At 39.1% G+C, this 22,626-nt stretch overlaps 1 protein-coding gene across 7 annotated transcripts in view; it reads right to left on the bottom strand.

The window, feature by feature from the left end:
* Window positions 1–4,010: 4,010 nt before the first annotated feature.
* ATP2B1 (ATPase plasma membrane Ca2+ transporting 1) overlaps window positions 4,011–22,626 on the bottom strand; it is a 65,996-nt gene continuing 47,380 nt past the window's right edge. For 6 of the 7 annotated variants that reach the window (XM_056339795.1, XM_056339794.1, XM_056339796.1 and 3 more), the window contains exons 12-21: window positions 21,638–21,875; window positions 18,311–18,490; window positions 18,140–18,227; window positions 17,747–17,853; window positions 15,651–15,842; window positions 15,232–15,445; window positions 14,892–15,103; window positions 12,166–12,273; window positions 10,055–10,237; window positions 4,011–5,483 (exon numbers count right to left, since the gene is read on the bottom strand). In XM_056339795.1, coding sequence (XP_056195770.1) covers window positions 5,172–5,483; window positions 10,055–10,237; window positions 12,166–12,273; window positions 14,892–15,103; window positions 15,232–15,445; window positions 15,651–15,842; window positions 17,747–17,853; window positions 18,140–18,227; window positions 18,311–18,490; window positions 21,638–21,875 — 1,834 coding nt within the window. In that variant the 3' untranslated portion in view covers window positions 4,011–5,171. Of the gene's footprint in view, window positions 5,484–9,614; window positions 9,729–10,054; window positions 10,238–12,165; window positions 12,274–14,891; window positions 15,104–15,231; window positions 15,446–15,650; window positions 15,843–17,746; window positions 17,854–18,139; window positions 18,228–18,310; window positions 18,491–21,637; window positions 21,876–22,626 lie in introns of all 7 variants that reach the window. The other variant, XM_056339801.1, reaches the window with a different exon arrangement.

Here is a 22,626-nt window from a genome sequence, read left to right as displayed (position 1 = left end):
TGACAAGGATTTGAATATTCTGAATTGATAGTTTTGCAGATTCTCTCCTAAAACACATAGCAGTAGCTGCCAGCCCAGTACTCAAAATAACCTATGTATTTCCCCACAAACATCAGCCTAACAGAGGCTTACCTTCAGGAGTTCTGGAGACTAGCTTAGGTCATAACTGAGTATGTTTTGTACCTACAGCTATCAGAGCAACCAATTTGTGGAAGAGGGAAAACGCCAACTTAAATCCTGTATTTGTAAAACTGAAATTGTCAAAGGTAACAAGTGCATCTTCTAGGCTTTATTTGCAGTATGGGTTTGTTTTCTGTCTATTGTAGTATCTTAAATCAGAATTTTTGGGAAGTTATTCACACAAAGTTTAGAAGCATTTGAACTATACGCTCTGATTCTCTACAAGAGACTGAAAGCTTTTAAACAGGAAAATACAGTATTCACTTTGTGCCTTAGTAGTTATCATACAGCAATGCTAAGATTGTGCCTTTGCTAAGGAGGAAACCATAGAATGTTTTCTGTACGATTGTACTTACAGTCTTCCAGCACACTTCAGCTTCATGCCCTGTAAAGATAAGCAGCCTAGGAAAGCAGATGAAGACGTTCAGAATACTGTTAGATACTGCTAGCTTTGCAACGAATCAAAGGGATACAGAATGCATATCTGCATTTCAGTGAGCAACCACTGCTTCTTTGCTTCATTGACACTTCACCAGTATTTAAGATGCCATGTGATGTTCCAGTATTTCATAGCGTATACTTTCATCAACCGAAAAACTGTTAATTCCCAGAAATTCCCTTGCTAGTCATTTTTTCCAAACTTGATTTCCCACTGCCTTCTAGCAGGGGCAAGCCAAGGAACCTTTTCAGCCTAGCAATTTCATAGATTTTTTTTTTTAGAAAACTAGGTGGTGTCAGGTGCATGTAACAGTAGTAAAGAGTGACAGAGAAATTCACTAGATCTTGAAGATCACATATAGCTAAAGCAAGCTACTGCCCATCTTCTGCAAAGCTAGGCACCCTTATCTATCTTTTAATGGAATACATGCAGAACACTAATGAGATCTAAAGCGGTCATAAAGTTGTATGTGAACACAGAACTAAGTCCTCTCCTGCTCCATATAGGGCAGGGGAAACCCACCTGCTTCCTTGCAGCTGTTCACATTTTGGACATCTCTTCTCCTTTTACGTATAATCTCCCATTAATGCTGCGTAGTTACTATGACAGCATAAGAGCCACGTCCAACGTGTTTCCCCTGCTGAGGGCTACTCCTTGCTTTGTCAGATTGGCAGTGTAAGCACCAACTCTAGCCTCATGCTTTGCAACTAGAATGGTGCTGCCATTGTTTAGCGGGCTCCCTTTTTCACAGTCTTCTTTCAGGTGTTTAAGCCCATCCCATGGGTTTCTAAGCAAATCCTTGTCCTAGACCTTACTTTGAGCAAAACAGGACAAGTAGTACCTGCAGGAGGCGCTTTTGGTTTAGACACCATCTAAGCCATATCTCCTTGCTGGATGCTGCAGTTTCTTGAAGAAGGTGGTATACAGTCCAGGGAAGAAGATAAGCAGAAACAGCTTAAGATTCTTGATTCTGGCCCAGAATTTCTCATGACATGGCCCTGAACAAGCAAGCCAGTTCAGTCTGGAGATATGTTGGAGCTGTACCTCCATGCTGGCCAGGCTCATCCAACAAAGTTAAGGTATTTCAGTGAGGACTTGAAACCTGTAAGATCAGAAGATATGCACTACCTGGGGAGAGGGTGGAGGTGGAAAGAAGCAGGAGCTCTTTAGAACCAAGTATTTGCACCAGAAAAGCAGTATGGACATTAAGACATTCTACTTTGATTTATGCAATGTTTAATATAATCTAGATTCTTCTAGGGCTCTGCTGAGGCTGGCACTACTACAAGTAAAAACCGAACTTATCAGGCCTTTGGAGTAACTTCCCAATACAGTCAGCCATATAGGAGTTTATCATTCCATGAATATTACATTTGCTTACTACTTTGAAACATGTTGGAAAACTTCCTGTTATTCTAAGGAAGTCCCTGAGAATGTTAGTTTACATTTTTTGACTGCTTACACTTTCTACAGACCCCTGCTGCATTTACCCATTGATTTGGCATTAAGGTATTTGTTTCCATTATTCTCTCCAGACTACTCCGTGATGCACCATTTTCCTCTTCCTGTTAAGACCAATACAGAAAAAAAAATAAAAATTATGAGTCCTTTTATATAACAAGTTTCAACCCTCCCTCTCAAAGCCAAGGTTAGATGTCCCAGCATTTCTTTTATATACAAGTATAGTAGACATCCTAGCCACAATACTGAATTTGAAGCAACTTCAAACAGTAATCAGTCTAGAACTGCATTTGTGTTAGAAGTTACTATTGCTTGATCACAATACCATGTACACTATGACCTCTGAAAGGGAATAAGCTTAAAGTCATAGCAAAAGCTATTTTATAGAATTGGCATGCATTTCAAGTTTAAATCAGTACTGTACTGACATTCAAGAATTTCAGTCCCCATACAGACTGAGATGAACAGCACTTTTATTTATTTCAGTTACAAGGAGAAAGACAAGTAAACCTTACAACCAGAAAGGCAATGAAGGCCTCATGAGCTTAGTGATAACCATTTCATAATCTAGGCAACATGTTATGACGTCTTGAGATCACAAAGAAAGCATGCCCCCCTCTTGAACAACTTTTCCTTTTTTCTGTAAGGAAATTTCCTGTCAGAACAGCACACTGATGTTAACAGAACTGAGAGGGACCACCAATGTACAAAGCCTACATTCACCCTCCCACCCCGCCTCAAAAGGCTTAAATGTAGACTTTATTTCAAAAAAGACAACACACAGTCATGATCACAACTAGCAAAGAGGGAAAAATTAGTGTTTTCAAATGAAGTCAAATTATGATGCATTAATGAAGTTAAATGAAGATACTTTCTCACATGGCAGTGTACTTAATGAGTAAAGAAACTCTCCTCATTTTAAATCAATGCTTATCTGACTATCGTAGTAGGGAGAAAGCAGCTTACATAAAAACTGATCCCCCTACCAAGCGATCTAGGCAAGAACTATGACGTAAGGGAAGTGCTAGAAACATGTGGGAGAAATTACTATACAAAGTGTCAAGTGCAAACCCCCCTTGCCTAGAATTCAGTGCATTTACTTAAGTACAATAGAAAAGACTGAATTCAGGAGTGGTTGACAGTGGGATACAGTGCTACTGGTTGAACAATAACCATTAAAGGACAAACCCAAGCATGTGTGTATCCCACCACAAGGGGAAGATACGCTTGAGGTTCCTATCCTACTAATTTCTGCAGTTTGCTCTAGTATTATCTCCTTCCTCATTACCAACTTAATTCTGCACTCCTTTGAAGGGACCCCTTTAAACCACTCCAAAATACGGGATTATTTGGCAAAAAAACATTCACTTGCTGTTTTAAAGAACACAAGAGCTAGAAAAAGAAAGGAAAAAAATAAGTTTACAACTCATCTCTTCGGTTGCTCTTCTAAGCAGTATTGGACCTAGAAAACATGAAGTACCAGATCAAGTACTGTTCCATCATCCTTCACTGTTTAAACACTACAGCTGAGGCAGACCATAACTTCTTCAGTCAATTGCTGGTAGGTCAGTTTTGGTGCATAACATATTAATCAACTGAAAAATTTATTTTCACCCATGCTATATATATATCAGTTCTCAGTTTTTCCTCACTTAAATGGACAGGGATACATCTATTATGCAGTACTCACAGTAAGTCTTGGAATTTCAGGCAGACCTATTCATTCCCAAGGAGTATCCTTTTTGGCTCACTGAAGACTTTTGAGTACCTTAGCTTACATTCATTATGGATGCAGCCACCATGATTCCATTTACCCAAAGCACTATTTTTAGTGGGGCTGTTACCATCTTGAAATTGCAGTTTAAAGTTAACCAGTAATACAAAAGAGTACTTTTAAGTGTTTCCAGTGAAGGAGCTGAGAAAAAAAATCTGTAAGAAACCATCGCTGCAATTTTATTTTAACAAAAGGGCAGATTTATTCATGTTTACAAACAAGTTCCAAAAACAAAAAGGAGAACATGTATGCTACCCACTAACAACCTTTCAAAATGCCAACAGCCCTCATGCTGCATGAAGGATTCTATAGATTAGAAAAAAAAAAATCACAGTTCCACTCACAGTTCACCAAGACAGCACTAAACTAACATGTTTAGACAAAAACAAAGGACTAAGATTCTGATGTATTTTGATTTAATCCATTTTGCCCGGATAACAGAAATATTTCAAGCAAGTTCCATCACATATTGATGTCCTGCATTAAACAATCCTACTAAGTTCTGAACAAAAGTTATTCAGTAAGTTTCTCAAAATTTTTAAAAATTAAACAGTTGTTTCAAAACCATTAAGTAGTAAATGTATTTAAGAAACTAATTAGGACAGAGGCCATAACTTCATTAGAACACCACTGCTCATGTTTTTACAAAGCATTAGTGTTATCTATTTGGCTATTAGTATTAGCAATTTATCTACAATATTTAACAAGGTAAATTGCAGGCAAAATTTAGTACAGTTTCAATAGAAACACCCTTTTCCTGAAAATACAGCAGTATTTGAAGGACTAGTTTTTTTGTTGTTGGTTTTTTTTTTTTTTCTCTGCATCATTTATAAGGAAGCTTCCCATCCATGAACAGGAACAAAAAAAGTATCTACAAACCTTGTAAACAGATCGGTATCATTTATAAACATAAATAATCCAAATTATTAACAGCCAACAGCAGAAATTAAAGTATCAATTCAACGATCCAGGGCTTCCTTGCCCTTCCCAGCCTTCCCCTCAGAAAAGGATCATGATAATCTAAAGCTCTGCTAACACACTGTTCAGGACCATTCTTAAGTACAATAGATGATCCACAGGTCACTTATGCTGAGTTACTGTTTTTCTGTCAGAGTCCATTATTACTCCCACCCCCAGAAAAGCACCCTCCAGTCTGGCAGAAAGCTTTTTTTTTTAAAAAAATAAATCTACATTCGTACAAGTGTGTCTTCTGTTGAAGTCCAAGACAAGAGTATCATCTTGTCCATCATAATGTGTGAGGAGACCCAGTTTCAATTTCTTTACAATGCAGCTAGTGTGTTAACATTCAGCTTACAATCAGAGTGATGTTTCCAAACTATGTAGCGGGCTCCCTGGGGATGAAGAGGTAGCAGACTTATTCATGTCTGTTGTAAGGTGAATTCCACTGTCAACCGCATTGTTATTTTTATTGGGAGAGGGTGGGGGAGTAGAGTTGCGTTTTGTTGGAGCATCATCTTCAGCATCAGTATCATCAATAAGGGGAATATGAGGCTCGGAGTCTTCTATTCTAAACTCAGGATGCGTCATAAAATTGTGAATCGAACTTCGTGTCTCAGGTTTCTCTAGCCCCTCATACAAGGAGCTACGAAATGCATTCACCACTCGGATCTGTAAACAAAGAAAAAAGGTTGTTAAAATACTGCAGATTTGCTGGTAATGGCATGGTTCTTATGAGTTTGAATCCACAAACAGCTAGACATGAGTGAATCGAATTTGTATATGATGCAGTGGAACTTGCAATAAACTGTAAAAAAAAATGAAAAGCATTTCAGTAGAGCACTGCCAGTCTACACAGTAGGAATAAAAAAAAAAAATTGTAAAAGTACTGCAAAAAGCTGAAGGGCCTAAAAATTCAGACATGGCACTAGAATTGTTCCGTTATTTAACACGGGCTAAGCATTTTTTCAGAAGTGAGGCCAACAATTACTTATTTATTCACAACTAAATAAACCTCATTGAGTATTTTATTGAATACTTGGGGCAGGGGGTGGGGTGGAAGGAGGGGAGAGGCTGAAAATAAGTTAGAGGATAAAACGGTTACTAATTCTCATGCTAGGAATTAGGATGTCAACTGACTATGAAAAAGCCAAGCAAGTGTAAGCCAATGTCACAATGACCGGACACTTACAAAGAATCATGCAGAAAAGGATACCACAGTAACAGCTGTAAATATTCGAGTATATACCCATTTACCACACTAGAGAAACTTCCTTACCGAATAGCGCTTTGGAACCTTAAGATCAGAACTAGGAAATTGAATACTGTATTGTACAATTAAGTACTCACGACAGGTGGTAAATTTGAAGAGACTATTCAAGTAGCACAAAGTATCAGAGAAGCCTTTCCTCGAGTCTTCACTTTACATTGAATTCATGGACAACATTCCAAGGCTGACTATTATTTCAAGTCTTTTCATTGTTCAACATTTTTCAAATCAGAAAGCTAGGTTTACAGAATTCATAAATATTTCAGAGGGAAGTTAGATAAAATACAGCTCAATTTTGCAAATTTTGCATGTTCTAGTTGACTTGAATTTAAGCTTTCCTAATTATAATTTGAATGATGAAACCACCTGCCCGCACACACCCCACCCGCCACATTTTCCCACCCAGCTGCAGGAATTCAGGATAGATTTTTGAACTGATAAAACAAAGTTAGGCAGAAGTCTGTGACCTCTTTTTCCAACATTTCAACAAGTTAGTTTCCCCCTACTTTTAGCTCCCTATTCAATTCTCAGCAACTCTACTCTGAGCTTCAATCCTAAAGCTCCTCTGTTGCATAGCAAGCAGCAGAGCAACTCTGTAGTAAGAAGAACTTACTGTTACAAACAGTAAGTCCAATTTAAAGACTTTTTTTTTTAGCACATCCAAGATGACTTGTTTCAAGCTGAGAAACACGTCATGACTAGTGCTTCCAGAGTTCCTTAACACTAAACAAAGTGACTTCCAGGTGATGAAATGAAGCTAGACGGTCAAGCAGATCAAAAGCAGACTTCAAACCAGCTAAGATATACCAAACAACCTCACTGTAAACACAGAGAAGGCCTCCCCAAAATCAATGCATTATCATATTTGTTACCACAGAAAAACTGCAGATGATACAGTCTTTGGTTCTGACTGTGTTCTTTGACCTCTAGACACAGCATTGTTCCCCCACCCCTACCCCCTTCAGAGCACTTGCACAAAGACTTTTACTCAAAAGCTATTATGTCCCCATTTTTATACTACAGGTACATGGCTGAGCCCCATTAAGCATGAAAACCAGGTCGGAGGTGGGGAGCCACGCACAGGAGAGGACATAACTACCTATAAAAGGAGGACAGGGAACAGCATGAGTGTGTTTGAAAGGTAAAATATTACAACAGCTAGCACTTTACTGTTCATTACATGAAAAAACTGAGCAGACTGTTAAGGGGTTGGAATGCTACATAAGCTTTAAACAAGTCCAGCAAGCTGCATAAACTGTCTTGGCACTTACCAAGAAAACCAGCGGTGACAGTGCCAGACTAAAAGTTTGCATTGCCTTCATTTGGCATGTTGCATCCCACTGTGCCACTGATTTATGTGGCAAAATGAAATATGACTGCCTCATGGGGCTGGTTTTTTATTGCTTACAGATGGTAACTTAGAACATAAGCAGTAATGGAAAACAAATTTTGGCTTAACAGGAAAGCTGTAATTATCATCGGAATATAAGCATACCCACAATAAAGACTCGATTCCCATGCAGAACGGGTACTAAAACAAGTGGTCTAGACAGTCCTGTGAACCCAGGACCCTCAAAGAGCCCAGGCATGAAGGCAGAAACCAGACTGTCAGCATCTTAAATTTTATTTAAGTATAAATTTAGTGTTTTGAACACTTCATTTTCAACTACTCAAGACAGACGAGAGGTGTGACTATAAATAAAGTGAGGAGCAAACAAGACAATTTGTTATGTGTAACTTATACTGTCATCAGGCCTTCCTCATATTAGTACCAGAATAGCAAGGAATGCAGTAAGCACTCCACATCCTCCCAGCCAGATGGCTGCTGAAGACTTGTTCATAGAAACAGCTGAACTATTTTTCCAAAGAGCTCCAAAAGAGAAACACAATGAAATAACACATCTGCTTCCCATTAACAGGTATTAGTTATCAGAAGTTGTTCTCCTGGAGGGCATAGCAGAAGGCCGTACTAAGGGAGGATCAAAAACTAGTTCTCTGCTATTCTAGCTCCATATCTGCACTGGCCATTTGATGCAACGAGGTGCTGCAGTGCCCATTAGATTCTGCTCAAATGGCAGCATGGCATGAAGTTGCTTCTCTAGAGAATTCTGAATGTCTAATTAATGTTCTTGACTGTAGTTAGGGATACAGGTTACTAATTAGCATTTTAACTAGGAGATGCCATCCTGTGCACCCTGAATTGTTAAATCTACTTTTCATTTCATGTTCTTGAGGCACACAAATTTGTAAGCTGAGCTGCTCAATACTACTGCAAGGCAGGGAAGTACCTGTCTCACCAATAGAGAACAAGTACAGAGGCAAATACTTGCACAAGCTCACACAGGAATTCTGGCCAAGCCAAGAGAAAAAACAAAACCAGAAGAGAACATTTCATTTAAGACAGCTCCCGAAATTAAGGGTCTTCATCCATCTGGCAATCTGAAAGTTTAAAAAAGCCGGGGGTGGGGGGGGAACAGGAACAACAAGCCCTCTTGGAGTTATTTTAAAAAACAATTATTTAACCAGTCTTTAGGAAGTTAGAGATGGAAGTTAAACATGTAATATATAATTAAGATTAAAAACTCTTTTAACAATAGATATTACTATAAGTATTCAACTGCAACTGTTACGGATCTTCAGACTCCAGAATTTAAGCCTACATACGCAATAATTAAATCTCTAGCCTCTACAAAGAGGAAGGCTGAAACTGAAATGCCACTTAGAGCACAATATAAAGAGGGCAGAATTAAGGTGAGACAAACTTTTTACTTTCACTGATGGCTTATGCACTGCTGCCAGAAGAACCTAGAGGAGAAAAAAAGCCTTCAGATTTAAATGTAAGTTTCACCATTCAGTGCTTAACACCTTTTTCCTTTTTATATTAGCTAATTAAGTGTTTCTTCTGACACATTTTAGAAGCCTTGTCTCGCCACCTGATTCCTGATGTTGAGAAAGTTGTGTTATTCAGTTAAAAAGGTCCAACAACAGCAGAGATTCAGAAGTTCCTTACAGGCTACAAAGAAAATGCATTTAGTGTTCCATGTTCTAACTACATTCATATTTTTTAACATACCATCTGTTTTCCCCATCAGCTTGTTTACCTTAAATATGATTTGTGCTGCAGCGCAAGACATCTATTTTTGACCTGGGTCCATGATTATGCAGTTAATTCACTTATTCAATGCAAGTCACCCTAAGAGGCATATACTCGAAAATTTACAACAGTTTTCCCATTTATCTTAAACATCCCTCTGTACATGAATGGATGAAGGCACGGATGTGCAGGCTCACAGCTTTCACATTAAAGTCTTTTGTTGAAACTGTTCCACCTGTTCTCAGCCCTCTAAGAAAAAAAAGTCTTGAGGACTCCACTTTGTGGAAGAGCTCTATAAAAGCCTGAACGATTATTTTAAGTACTAAGGAGAAAATGAGAAACGTTAGGTACGTGAATTAGGAAATGTTAATTTCATGCACTTTAGGAACACACACTCACACCCCACAGTAGTAGAAGCAGTAGTAGAGGAAAACACTACATGTGTAGGGGTAGAAATATTTGTTACATCATGATGCTGGCTGGCGATGGAGGGTTGCCGCCTTAGAGCCCCCTGAATGGTACTTCCACTCTGGAAAGCATTCACTACATCCATCTGCAAGGAATCAAGAGATTGTGACAGCTTGCTCAGCAAGAGAGAGAGAGAGAAAGAACAAGAGAAAGGACCATCCCATCTATAACATACAAAAAGTAAAGAAAAAAGGCACTTTTTTTTTTTTTTCCATAGAGCAGATACACAGGCCAAGAGTTACACTTAGAGCTGAAGAAAACAGAGGACCCTGAGGGATTACACATCCATCCATACCCACTTTTGACAGTCTGTCACACCAGTTAGAACTGCCGCCTTAGTCAAAGGACTGCAGATGGAGAGGTGATATTTCCCTCAACACTCACTGCATCCTACCTTTTTCAAGACCATACCTGAGTTTGTATCCTGTTTAGGCCCCTAAACCACAAGATCTGACCACGACGTAGTTCTCTCTCGGCATGATCAATCTCCTCTACATCTTCTGCTAGTTCTTCTTCAGGAATCTCTTCCTTTTGTGTTCCATGACCAGCTTCCTTAAGGAATTTCAGACGGCTGGTTGGAATTGTTGAAATCAACTAACGGTGAATGAAAAATATGAATCAGGATTATCCTTTTTTTAAAAAAAAAAAAAAACAAACAACCATATATAAGTAATACCAGACCTTAAGGCTTAACACAATATCCTACATACAATTAGCAAAGTTGAAAAACAAATTATGTAAATGGGATGAGTGGATCAGTGTAGGGCGATCACTCCAGCTGAATAGCTGCAAAGCTGTGAATAACCTTACCACCTCAACTGAGGTGTGAAATTAAACTTGGACTACAAACCTAGAAAACAAAAAGTCCTTGCCAGGGACAAAGAATTCCACTTTAACATTAATTGACTATGCCAGGAAGGAGCAGTACTGAAGCTACAAGAGCAATTAATTCTGTAGATTAGATGTGTGCTGGCATCTAGAGTTTTCAGAGCTCCAGGAGTTTGACAAGCATGATGAACATGTTACCTCATGTGAGAACTACATCATTTAATTAAAGCAGCCACAGTTAATTCAGAAATACAAAACAGACATGCATTCTCTTGTGACCTGGAAGGTATCAATCCATTTGCAAGGTGAGTGATGTTTCCAAAACCCTTATCCCAAATCGTTACTTTGCTACTTGGTGTACACTCATTTATCTATCTTAAACTAAACAAAAGCTATATACGGCTGTTCCAGCTCTCCTTTTCATCCCCACCTTCAGGGCTATTCTGATGAACTATGTAGTTAAGGGGAGTCATCTTTTGATACGTCCCATCTAGCAGATCCAGATCAGTTCCAAAACTGCTTTCCTTGATCATCACAAACCTAGAAGACCACTTCAGCAGCTGCAGAGGAAAAAGACTGCTCCAAAAGCAAGATAAACAGCCCTTCATGCTGAAATTGCTACTGTGAATGCTCCCATATCACACTTCAGTTTCTACTATTCTCAGAAAGTCAAAAGCTCTTTGACTTTAATGAGATGCTAGAGCAGCATGAACCGCAGCAGGGAAGCTTTGCCCTTCAAGACACTTTGGGTCAAAGGTATTTGAAGCCATCTTGATTCTCTTCTAGGCTACTTTTAAACCTTAGAGTGACACTATTTGATTTTTTTTTTTTTTTAATAATTAATTTTCCAGAGAACCTTATAAACAAGGCTTATACTCGCTTTTAGAATATGCATCTATGTATTTACAACTAAAATTCACCCTACCAATTTTATACTGAAACCTGAAGTGCCCTTTACAAAATGGAAGGAAAGAAACCGTAATGGAAAACTCTTCATGTGGTATGAAAAGTTTAGACAACTATGTTATTTAATAATGGAAAACTCTGTAGCTCTAAAGTTTCATGTAAATAAGCTTGCTGCTTACAAGCACTGCTGTGCATGCAATACCAATGAAACTTTAAGGGGAAGTGGAGGAGGGGAAGAATAAAAATGCAAATGCAATAGTTTAATAGGTGAAAGAACTTTCCAATTATTTCATAATTATGCAAATGAAGAGAAAGCTGTTATGAGGTTTGCTGCATTTCTTGCTACTCCAGAAAGTTTTTAAATCAAGAAAATACTAGCAAGTTTAACAATTCTGATTTTAAGAAAACCATTCAACATTGTTAAATCTATTTCAAGATTAATACGTTCATTGCATCTGTATTCTTACAGGACTTGCAGTACTTATCTGGCAAAAGATGTAATTTCATTTAAGAGGTAACTACAGCTATTTCTAGTTAAAAGTTACTAAACACAAACCAACCATAGCATCTAGTGATGAAATGTAACTAATTGACAAAGTCAGAGTAAGGAATATCCAACTAAGGACTTCCTAGCTATTGAACTAGTCAACTTTAATCAGTATTTACTGTTAATCTCCAGATATTCATATAGTCCACTTGAAAGATCTAAATGCTAAAGACAGTGTATTTGTATTTTCCGTGTATTCTAATGCAGGTAAATATTTGGCATTTTGAAAAAGCTATTTTACCTGGCCCCACAGTAGTGTTCCCATGCCCAGGAAAATGGACCACAGCCACTGTTCAATCGAGAGTTCTGAGCAACTGAAAGGCTTCCCACCAAACTGCACAATGATTATCTGTGAAGAGCAACATCATTAAACAACATGTATGAGTGACCAGTTACTAGAAAATTCCGTAATGCTTTAAGATCACTACAGACAACTCTGCAGTAGAAAATAGGACAGCCCATCTTTTTAAACATATACTTTCACCATCTCAGCAGTTTCAGCAAGTTTCCAAACTAAGGCATCATCTACTGATTTTAAGTATTTCAAGAACTACCCATTTATTCTTCAAATACCACTCACAAAAACCTGTTAACTACTTAGTTTTACTTGCAGTTCTTTCCCTTCATCTCACAATTACAGCATGTATTTGATGCTACAATTTTATGGTGATTATTTATCATATGAACACCCATCTCAGCACTGAGTTGATTGATAAACTTGCATTAATAGAATTTGTAGATCCACAATACACAAAACATTTCAGAAATAATTCAACAGAATATTACTATATATCCCATCAGTGTTAAGTGTCAAAGTAAGTCATCGCAGTGTGAAATCTGTGTATTAAGTCCTGGGGGCAAGGGGTAGAGATCTCAAAAGCCAAATTAAATGAGCTCCTGCTGACTTACCTATTGCAACAAGCTGTACGGGCCCTAACAAGCAAGGCATCCCTCTGCACAGGAATTACATGCATTAAAGTCTGCCCTGAGGAATCAACAATTCAAGTAGCAGGGTAGGTGTGAAAAGGAGACAGTATTGACCCTTAAGTAGGACACCTGACAGCTGAAAAGCCCAAGAGTATAGTCTTTTACTAACAGAGTAAAACACTGAGATGACAACTCAGGCATTACTTATTTGGGAAGGCATTCAGTTTGCCAAGTTTATAAAGGGAACACAGTTGCAATCAGAATGAATTTCTACGTATTTGGCTTTGTTGCACAACAACAGTCTACTGCATATGCAACCCTAAAAACGGAAACGCTTCTGAAGAACTGTCATCTAAAAAATCCTAAACTTGGGTGAATAAGTGAACTAACTTATGTGAAGCAGAGGTGCATACATTTGCACTGCTTGAACCACTATGAATCTGGTCAGCTTCATGGAATCCCTAGTCTAAGGAAAAGCTCAAGACGTAGGTTATATCTTAAGTCCAAAATTACTCAAATTAAAATGAAAGATGGTTCTGAAAAAAAGTAGTATACTGATTTGCTGATTATTTCTTCTGATAAATCAAAAATTAAGGCCATTTAGAAGGTGAAACTATTTCTTGTAAACTATTTTCTTTAGATTCAATTTTGACTTGGTGTTTCTCAATGCCGGTGTGTCAACTCAATTTCAGATTCATTTGTTAGCATATAAAGAGTTAAATAACTAGCTTTTACAAATCTACCTAGATGCACCAACAGAAGGTCCCTAGACCTTCAGTGTTTTCCACCTAAACCAGCAGCATCTACGCAGATAACTAAAATATATACCAATAAAGATAACAATTTTTATCTTCCTGATGCAGAAATTCAACACTTAAGTTTCTAAAGCTTATTCCTGTCCTAATCTCGTTAAGATGATATGAGAAGTTGTAACTTTTCTATAATTGTTTAAATGGGCTCCCATTCAGACACTGTGGAGAAAATTTATTAAATTGATTACTGCTTATGGAGAAGCCTTTGTCTTTAATTAGGGATCGCTTAACTTGTGGACAGGGAGCTCAGGGAGCTCAAGGACAACTTTAATAAGCAGGTGGTGTTTGTCTTGAGCTCCCGAACAAGCCAGATGTGGGCAGGACCATCCAGACAATAAATACCGTGTGCAGCTCTGTCATGACAGTAACTCCACCATGCTCAGGCATCTGGCCAACGTCCCTGATGTGTGTGAACCTTACGAACCATGAGATAGCGCACGACTGCACTTAGCATAAACTTAAAAGTTTGTATACACTAGGTGTGTAAACTATTTTTGTTTTTCATCGAGTATAAAGGTGGGCAAGCTCTGGGACTGGGTCAGAAGCCTCACCTACAGGTTGATGCACCATATAGACATTTTCCCAGTTACCAAGAGACTCCTGGTGCCAGCTGCAATGGGGTTTCCCAGCCAAAGTACAGGCCTGGATGATGTTAAGGTGATAATTGGTGATGTATCTTTTTCTTAGTCTCTGTAATGCTTTGCAGGAATGATTTGATGCTTTGCTCCTATTGCTCTTTTATCATAACTAGTACTGTTTCCTTTTATCATACTGCATGCCATTTTCCCCCTTATAGTGTAATATAATAATCTGCATTTACTCTTATATTTGATTTGGAATTAATTTTTTCTTGGTATCCAGTCAATCAGCAAAATAGATACACAGGCAGATAGTATGAGGAAGAGTTCTGATGGGGGTGGCAGCATGGGACATACAACTTCATATTTTGTCAAGAGACTAGAACATGAAGATCAATCTAAAGGACTTGAAAATTCAAAAGGTAAATACAAATACTTCTACATTCCAATTTTACCAATTTCAAAGAGGTTGTACCTGAAAGTCCTATCAAGCAGCATTTTCAAGTGATTTATAGTGTGTTTGACACTGAAGGTTTTCATGTTGCAGAAATGAAATGCCTGGCACTACTTGATTAGCATTTCCAAGGTAAGCAACTCCAAGGTAATCAGTGTACTAAGTGCATTCCCCCCCTCTCCAAGAATTTACTTACCTGCACAACAAACGTCCCCAGAACAATGGAACAGAAGATAGCATTGTTAAAGATTCCTTCAAAAACGTTTCTTTCACCATGAATTTTTCGGGCATTGATTTCATTAAAAAGCTGCATCATCACAAATGTATTAAATACAATCGTATAATGCTCTGAAGGAGGAGCGTGCAGAGGTGCATTTCTTCCACTATCGATATCAAAAATTCTCTCACCTGTGTATGAAAGGCATTTATCAGCAGCTTAACTGGTGTCTTTACATGCACAGTACAACAAAACCCCCTCATTTTAATCATGTCTGTACAATTTTTAGAATAACTTTGTAAAGCCTCAGTATTCTTACCAGCAAACAGGAGTGTGAAGACCACTACAAGTTGGTAGAATGCATGACCCAAAATGTTCTTCATCATTGTACGAGAAATCAAAGGTTTGTTTCTACCATAAGGCTTTCGTAACAGAAGAGCTTCAGTGGGTGGTTCTGTTGCCAGGGCAAGAGAAGCTAACGTGTCCATTATGAGATTTACCCACAGCATCTGCACAGCTTTAAGTGGAGAATCCTATGAAGACAGATACATAAACCCTCCAATATAAGTAAACAACTTGCAGCTATTAGAAGTATTCATTATACAACATGGGCATGCTCTGAAAAGCATTATGTTCTTTGGACTAGTATTTAACTGAAAGTTTGATTTCAAGAGTTAATCAATCAGTCATGACCTTTTCAACCTTTATTAGCTGAAACAATCCACCACCAGTACGTACTTGTGTTATGCATGCTCCTGTAAAAGCTACAATAACTGCTACTACATTGACAGTAAGCTGGAACTGAAGAAATTTGGAGATGCTGTCGTATACGTTTCGTCCCCACATAACTGCTTTAACAATACTTGTGAAGTTGTCGTCTGTAAGGATAATATCAGAAGCTTCTTTAGCTACATCTGTTCCAGCAATACCCTGGTAGAAAAAGAAAAACACTATGAAATATAATAGCATGCACTGACTTATGTAATAGGAACTACTACTGTGATATCCTTGGTCAGCATTCACTTTGATGCACTGGGTCTGAAGGACTATTTTAATGTTAGCATATAAAGTTCTATTGAATCAAGTTCTGCTTGCAAGTTCTACTCAAGCATAGAAGAATGTAAACAAAAAAGGTACTGTTGTCTTTAAAATAAAAACCTTAATAAAAATCCTCAAGTCAATAATAAAGACACCAAGTAAGTTCTGAAGAAATGTTACTGAACCCTGTTCAAGTCAAAGGCCACCAGATGGTGCAGTACTACAGTTTGGTCCATCTCCTAATGAGTTTGCTATATGGATTCTAGCAGCAGAGCAATGCATATATTCCCAACACAATAGAAAGACACACATTACCGAAAGCCTTTTGCAGGAGAGCACTGGCATTAAACAGTAGAACATGCAATGTCACTGCATATGATGTTGCAATGCAATACGACATTAAGTTTTAAGCACCTGTAGTCTCCTACAGTATCCAAACAGTTGAGTAATAGGATATTTATTTTGCTGTTGGCATTTCAAAAACACTAACTCAATAGCAAATTTAATGATCGTTATTTGTGATACATTATTTTCCCAAGGAAATGAGTCACCTGCACAGCTATCTGTACATCTTACAAAGGTACCGTTAAATACCACATACTAGATGGTGTATTTTAAATGCTATTTAGATAAGCAGTTAGAGAAATTAGTTTCTTACACAGATGAACACAGACAGCAACTGCAGAAAACATTTAAATTCTGGAAGATGAAAATAAATCTGCCCCTGACAGTGCCAACTACAGTAACTATACAATAGTAGAAAAAAGATACTCGTTAAAACAAGACCATTAGTCTAGAGAACATTTCATATGTAGCTGTCAAATTTGTAAGGTACACTTTGAAAAATCTCCTTGAAAATGACAGAAAACTCTTCCTGTTTTTCCCTTAGCATCTTAGTGCATCTGCATGTGGTGTAGGAGGAGTATGGTGGGGTTTTTTCCCCTTTCGACTGCTTATTAAAAGTTTTTAAAGACTTAAAGGACCTACTAGCACCAAGCTGTACCTTTCCAGCTTAAGACTATGGAAGAATCTTGAGGCAAGAGGAAGCTTGAGGAATCTGTCTTGCAGCATTTTGAAAGAGACAGAAGAAAGCTGAAGTCTACATACTTAAGGCATGATTATCTAGTACTAGCACTTAAAAGCCAAGACTTGGTTTGGCTACCATTTGAAAGGGTAGTTGAGAACTTAAACTGAGAAAACCAAGTAATTTAACAAACCATTTTAGACACATGAAGATCCTAGATTGTTACTAAATGATGTTACTTCAGTTGTACTAAGAGATGTACCTTAGTATAGCCTCCAAAGCCATTGGTAAACATCAGCTGGCACTCTCTCATTATAGTCTCTCTGTTCCTATGCATAATTTCATGGAAAACAGATTAATGAGCTCATTCCATATTGCATATAAGCTTTATTCAAAGTCACCACAGTATGCTATCTGCCACCTAAAGTAATTTTCCCTTGTGTTGAACAGATCTCATTTCAGAAATCTTCAGTATCAGCAATTCTGTTCCTACATTTTTCAACAAACCTTTGTGTAAAAAATTTTTTATTCTCAAGTGACTGGGGATCTGTGTTTTTTAAGGACATTTTCCATAAAATAAAAACATGGTTAAGTTGGAAAACTGAGGAAGGAGGAAAAAGTATTAAGTGTGAGAGATGTTGACTCCATTAACTTAGTTGTATATTAGGCTCATGAAACAAGCAAGGTTGTATAATCTTAAGTGATTTGGTAAGTTATTTTATCAAAACAGGTTCTCCAAAATACTGAAGATTTTAATAAAATAAAATCATACCATAGCAAAACCAACATCTGCCTTCTTCAGAGCTGGACCATCATTGGTACCATCACCAGTTACTGCTACAACTTGCCTCTGCTCAAAGACAGTGCTGTCAATTATACCTAAAATAAAATGACATCTCGGTGTTACAGTTCAAAATTGATAACACAGCAGATCAAATCTGAAAAGAGAAACCCAGGTTTTGTCTCTCAGAGTCATCATTAAAAAAAAATCATAACAGATAGTTCTAGCTGGTGGCTCCATTTCTCAAGCGATACAAAAAAAAAAAATCAGCTGGCAAATGAAGACACGCTTACAGACATTTCACACTGCTAGGTCCTAGATATTTTTCTAGAAGCAGAAAATAAAATCTAGCTTTACTTAAAAGCACAGATAGTTTTTATTTACCTTTTACTAGAGTGTGTTTGTCAGTGGGAGAAGACCTTGCAAGAACACGAAGCTTTGGCCAAATTTTATCTATTCGCTCTTGCTCTATCTGCAAAAACAGCATTGGTTACGTTTTACAGTTAGGCGACGGAGAATATCTGTTTATGTACTGTACTTAGTCAGCGTGCTTACCTCTCCTTTTTCATTGCGTATTCTCCTGTTAAAGTCTTTGCCCTCTAAACACAGGAAGTCTTCACCAGGATTCAGAATACCACATTTTAAAGCAATAGCACGAGCTGTGTTAATGTTATCACCAGTGACCATACGTACAGTTATGCCTGCACGTTGACACTTCTTTATTGCATCAGGTACCTGTAAGCAAAAAAAACCCAAACACAAGAAACCCACAGACTCAGAGACTGTATGTTATTTGAATAAATCCAGAAATGTGAATGAAAAGATTGGTTTTGGCTCAATCCAGCGTAACTGCTACTTTAAAATCAAGACTGTTGTAATGGCACATTGTAAAAATTTATGTAGTTTACCACAATTCTTTTCCTGAAACACACACACACACACACCCCAGTTCTGGCAAAGAGGCTTTGTTGTTATGTCATGCCATGTATCATTCCCCCCTCCATTTTTCACATACTGCAGTATTTAAAAATACTGTAAAAATCCTCATGACATATTAGGCTGTAATAATCAAAGGTACTGAGTACTGGCTTTGCATAGAATCACTTAGGTTGGAAAAGACCTTTGAGATCTTGAAGTCCAACCATTAACCCAGGACTGGCAAGTCCACCACTAAACTAAGTCCCTAAGCACCGCATCCACACATTTTTCAAATACCTCCAGGGATGGAGATTCCATCACCACCCTGGGTAACCTGTTCAATGCTTCACCACTCTTTCCGTGAAATTTTGTTTCCCAATAATCTAATCATCCCCTGGTGTAACTTGAGGCAACTTCCTCTTGTTACCTGGGACAGAAAACCTACCTCTGCCTGCCTACAATCTCCTTTCAGGCAACTGTAGAGAGCAGTAAGGTCCCCTCGAGCCTCCTCCTCTCAAGACTGAACAACGCCAGTTCCCAAAGCCACTCCTCATGAGACTTGCACTCTAGACCCCCCACCAGCTTCGCTGCCCTTCTCTGAACACGCTCCAGCACCTCTACATCCCTCTTGAACAGAGGGGCCCAAAACTGAACACAGTATTTGAGGTGCCACCTCACCGGTGCCCTGTACAGGGGGGACAATCACTTCCCTGGTCCTGCTGGCCACACTGTGTCTGATACAAGCCAGGATGCTGTTGGCCTTCTCGGCCACCTGGGCACACTGCCGGCTCACGTTCACCCAGCTGTCAGCCAGCACCCCCAGGTCCTTTCCCCCAGGCAGCTTTCCAGCCAGTCTGCCCCAAGCCTGTAGCATTGCGTGGGGTTGTCGTGGCCCAAGCACAGGACATAGCACTTCTTGTTGAACCTCATACAACTGGCCTTGGCCCATGAGCCCAGCCTGTGCAGAGCCTTCTTGCCCTCAAGCAGTTCCACACTCTTGCCCAATTTGGTGTCGTCCACAAACGTACTGAGGTTGGACCCAAGCCCCTCATCCAGATCACTGATAAAGATATTAAATAGAACTGGCCCCAATACTAAGCCCTGGGGAACACCACTCGTGAGAGGTCGCCAGCCAGATATAACTATTTAGTGCGACTCTTTGGGCTCAGCCATCCAGCCAGCTTTTAACCCAGCGTAGAGTACACCCCTCCAAGCCATGAGCAGCCAGTTTCTCCAGGGGAATTCTGTGGGAGATTGTGTCAAAGGCTTTACTAAGGTCCAGGTAGACAACATGCACAGCCTTTCCCTCATCTACTAGGTGGGTCATCTTGCTGCAGAAAAGAGATCAGTTTCATAAGTAGGACCTGCTTTTCACAAACCTATGCTGGCTGGGCATGATCCCCCAGTTGTCCTGCACGTGCCGTGTGATGGCACTCAGGATGATCTGCTCCATAACCTTCCCTGGCACTGAGGTCAGGCTGACAGGTCTGTAGTTTCCTGGATCTTCCTTCCTGCCCTTCTTGTAGACAGGTGTCACACTGGCTAACCTCCAGTCTTCTGCGACCTCCCCAATACTGTTGATAAATGATGGAGAGTGGCTTGGCAAGATCCTCTGCCAGGCTCCCTCAGTACCCTTGGGTAGATCCCATCCAGCCCCATAGACTTGCACACATCTAAGTGGAGCGGCAGGTCACTATTTCCTTCTGGACTGCAAGGGTTTAATTCAGCTCCTCCTCATCCCTGTCTTCCTGCTCAGGGAGCGGAGTACCCCGAGGGTAACTGGTCTTGCTAATTAAAGAGTGAGGCAAAGAAAGTATTAAGGACCTCAGCCTTTTCCTCATTCTTTGTAGCAATCCCATGCCACAGCCAATAAAGGATGAAGATTATCCTTGACCCTCCTTTTGTTTCCAAAGTATTTGTAAAAACATTTTTTTTATCTTTTATGGCAGTGGCCAGTCTAAGTTCTATTGCACTTTTGCCTCTCTAATCTTTGCCCTTCATAACCTCACAACATCTTTATAATCCTCCAGAGTTGCCTGGCCCTTCCTCCTTTTTTACCTGCTGAGTTCCAGCCAAAGCTCTCTGTTCAGCCAGGCCGGTCTTACCCAGCAGCTTGTCTTTTGGCACATGGGGATGGCCTGCTCCTGTGCCTTTAAGACTGCCTTCTTAAAGAATATCCAGCCTTGTTGGACCCCATAGCCCTTCAGAACTATCTCCCAAGGGACTCTGTCAACCAGGCTCTGACCCAGGCTAAAGTTGGTCCTCCAGAAGCCCAAGGTAGCAGTTCAACTGACCCCTGCTTCTTACTTCTCCAAGAATTGAAAACTTTATCATCTCATGATCGCTATGTCTAAGATGTCCTCCAACCACCACGTTTTTGTTTATATTATAGTTTCATTTATGTTTACGTGAAAGAAACTACAGCTCATACTCCCCTGCTTCACCCATGACACAGTGTGAAGTTACAATAGCGCCGATTAGACTGGAGTTCCACTTACGTGTAGCATAAAAGCTTTCACTATTGAAAAATACTGCCCTCCATAGACCTCAACCACAAGCTGGACCCCTTACCTCAGTTCTCAGGTGACAAACCCTTCTGTACATCATTCCCCATGAGAAGCTGGCAACAAGCACAACGGCTAAGAATATTAGGAATATTGTTTAGAATAATATAAGTTGTAAAAATCATGACAAGTTGCTCCATCTACTGAGACCCTGTACAGTAAGTGCCTTAAGTCAATAGTTTGTACATACCTCCCCTAACAGCAAAAGTGACATTAAGGAGTTTTAATCTGCATTTTTAACTCCATTAAATATTCCCTCCCTAGAAAACAGGGTTTCATTTATCAACTATGCTTAAGGCCTAAAATAGAAATTCAGTTTCTTCTTGTTCATCATGCAGAGAGTATAACAAGAATCAAGATCTGTTGTAACAGAATCACCACAGTTTATCAGTGACCCTACCTCAGGTCTCACAGGATCTTCAATCCCAACAACAGCAATGCACGTCAGACCAGTAACAATATCATTTTCATTGTCCCATTCTGGCTCAGGTTCCCCTGCTGGGAAGTCTCTGAATGCCAGGCAGATTGTTCTGAGCCCTTCAGAAGCCATCGGCTCAATTACAGTTTTCACAATATCATCACGGTCCCTAGGTCTAAATACTTTGGGTTCTCCATTAGCACTCAGTATTTTGAAGCACCTGAAAAGGAAGGTTTAAAGAGTTAACTAGAACAGAAGTTAAACTCATTCAACAGCTTATTAGTCAACTCCAGTAAGTTTCCACAAACTTTGTTTTTACTAGACTCACATATACACACAAAAGCCAGTAGCAGCACCTCTAAGGTAATCCTCTCCATATGCACTTAATCTCTTCCCAATTGCAAAACATACTAGCTGTAGAAAGTTAACCAAGTCAGTCATCCTAGGCTGAAAATAATGCCCAATGAATTTAGGATACAAACATTAGTTACCTCCCAGAAGTATCAATTTCCTCCAGCGTTTGTAAACATACTGGTGTCTGCACTGGTTGAGTCAGGCAAACCCATTTCAAGTTCAACAAAATAATCCCACCTTGTTAACAGTTATACAAGTCTCAGAAGTACAGTGTGCTTCCAGAACATGCATCTGGTGCTTAAACAGCTGTAAGCACTAAAATTACAGCACTGAAGGCAAACTCTGGCACTGCTATCCTTAAAAGTGGTAAGGTTTGCACCCTTCAATCTAGAGTGCAAAGAATTCAAAGAGCATCTGTCAAAATTCTTGTAGATGTGAAGAATTACATTAAAAATGAATACTTAAATCTGATTTAAATGTTTGTATAGAGACTGGATTCAACACTAAGTACTCTAGCATTACAACACAAGCTCTTTTAGTTGCCAAAGATGCCACTGCTTTCATAGGCAGCATACATACTTTACCAGTATTGATGCCATAACACTAGCAAATACTTT

Source organism: Falco biarmicus, chromosome 5, assembly GCF_023638135.1.
Source record: "Falco biarmicus isolate bFalBia1 chromosome 5, bFalBia1.pri, whole genome shotgun sequence".
NCBI classification, from domain to species: Eukaryota; Metazoa; Chordata; class Aves; order Falconiformes; family Falconidae; genus Falco; species Falco biarmicus.
The sequence above is the reverse complement of the archived record's forward strand: the minus strand, read 5'-3'. Positions and strand labels throughout refer to the sequence as shown.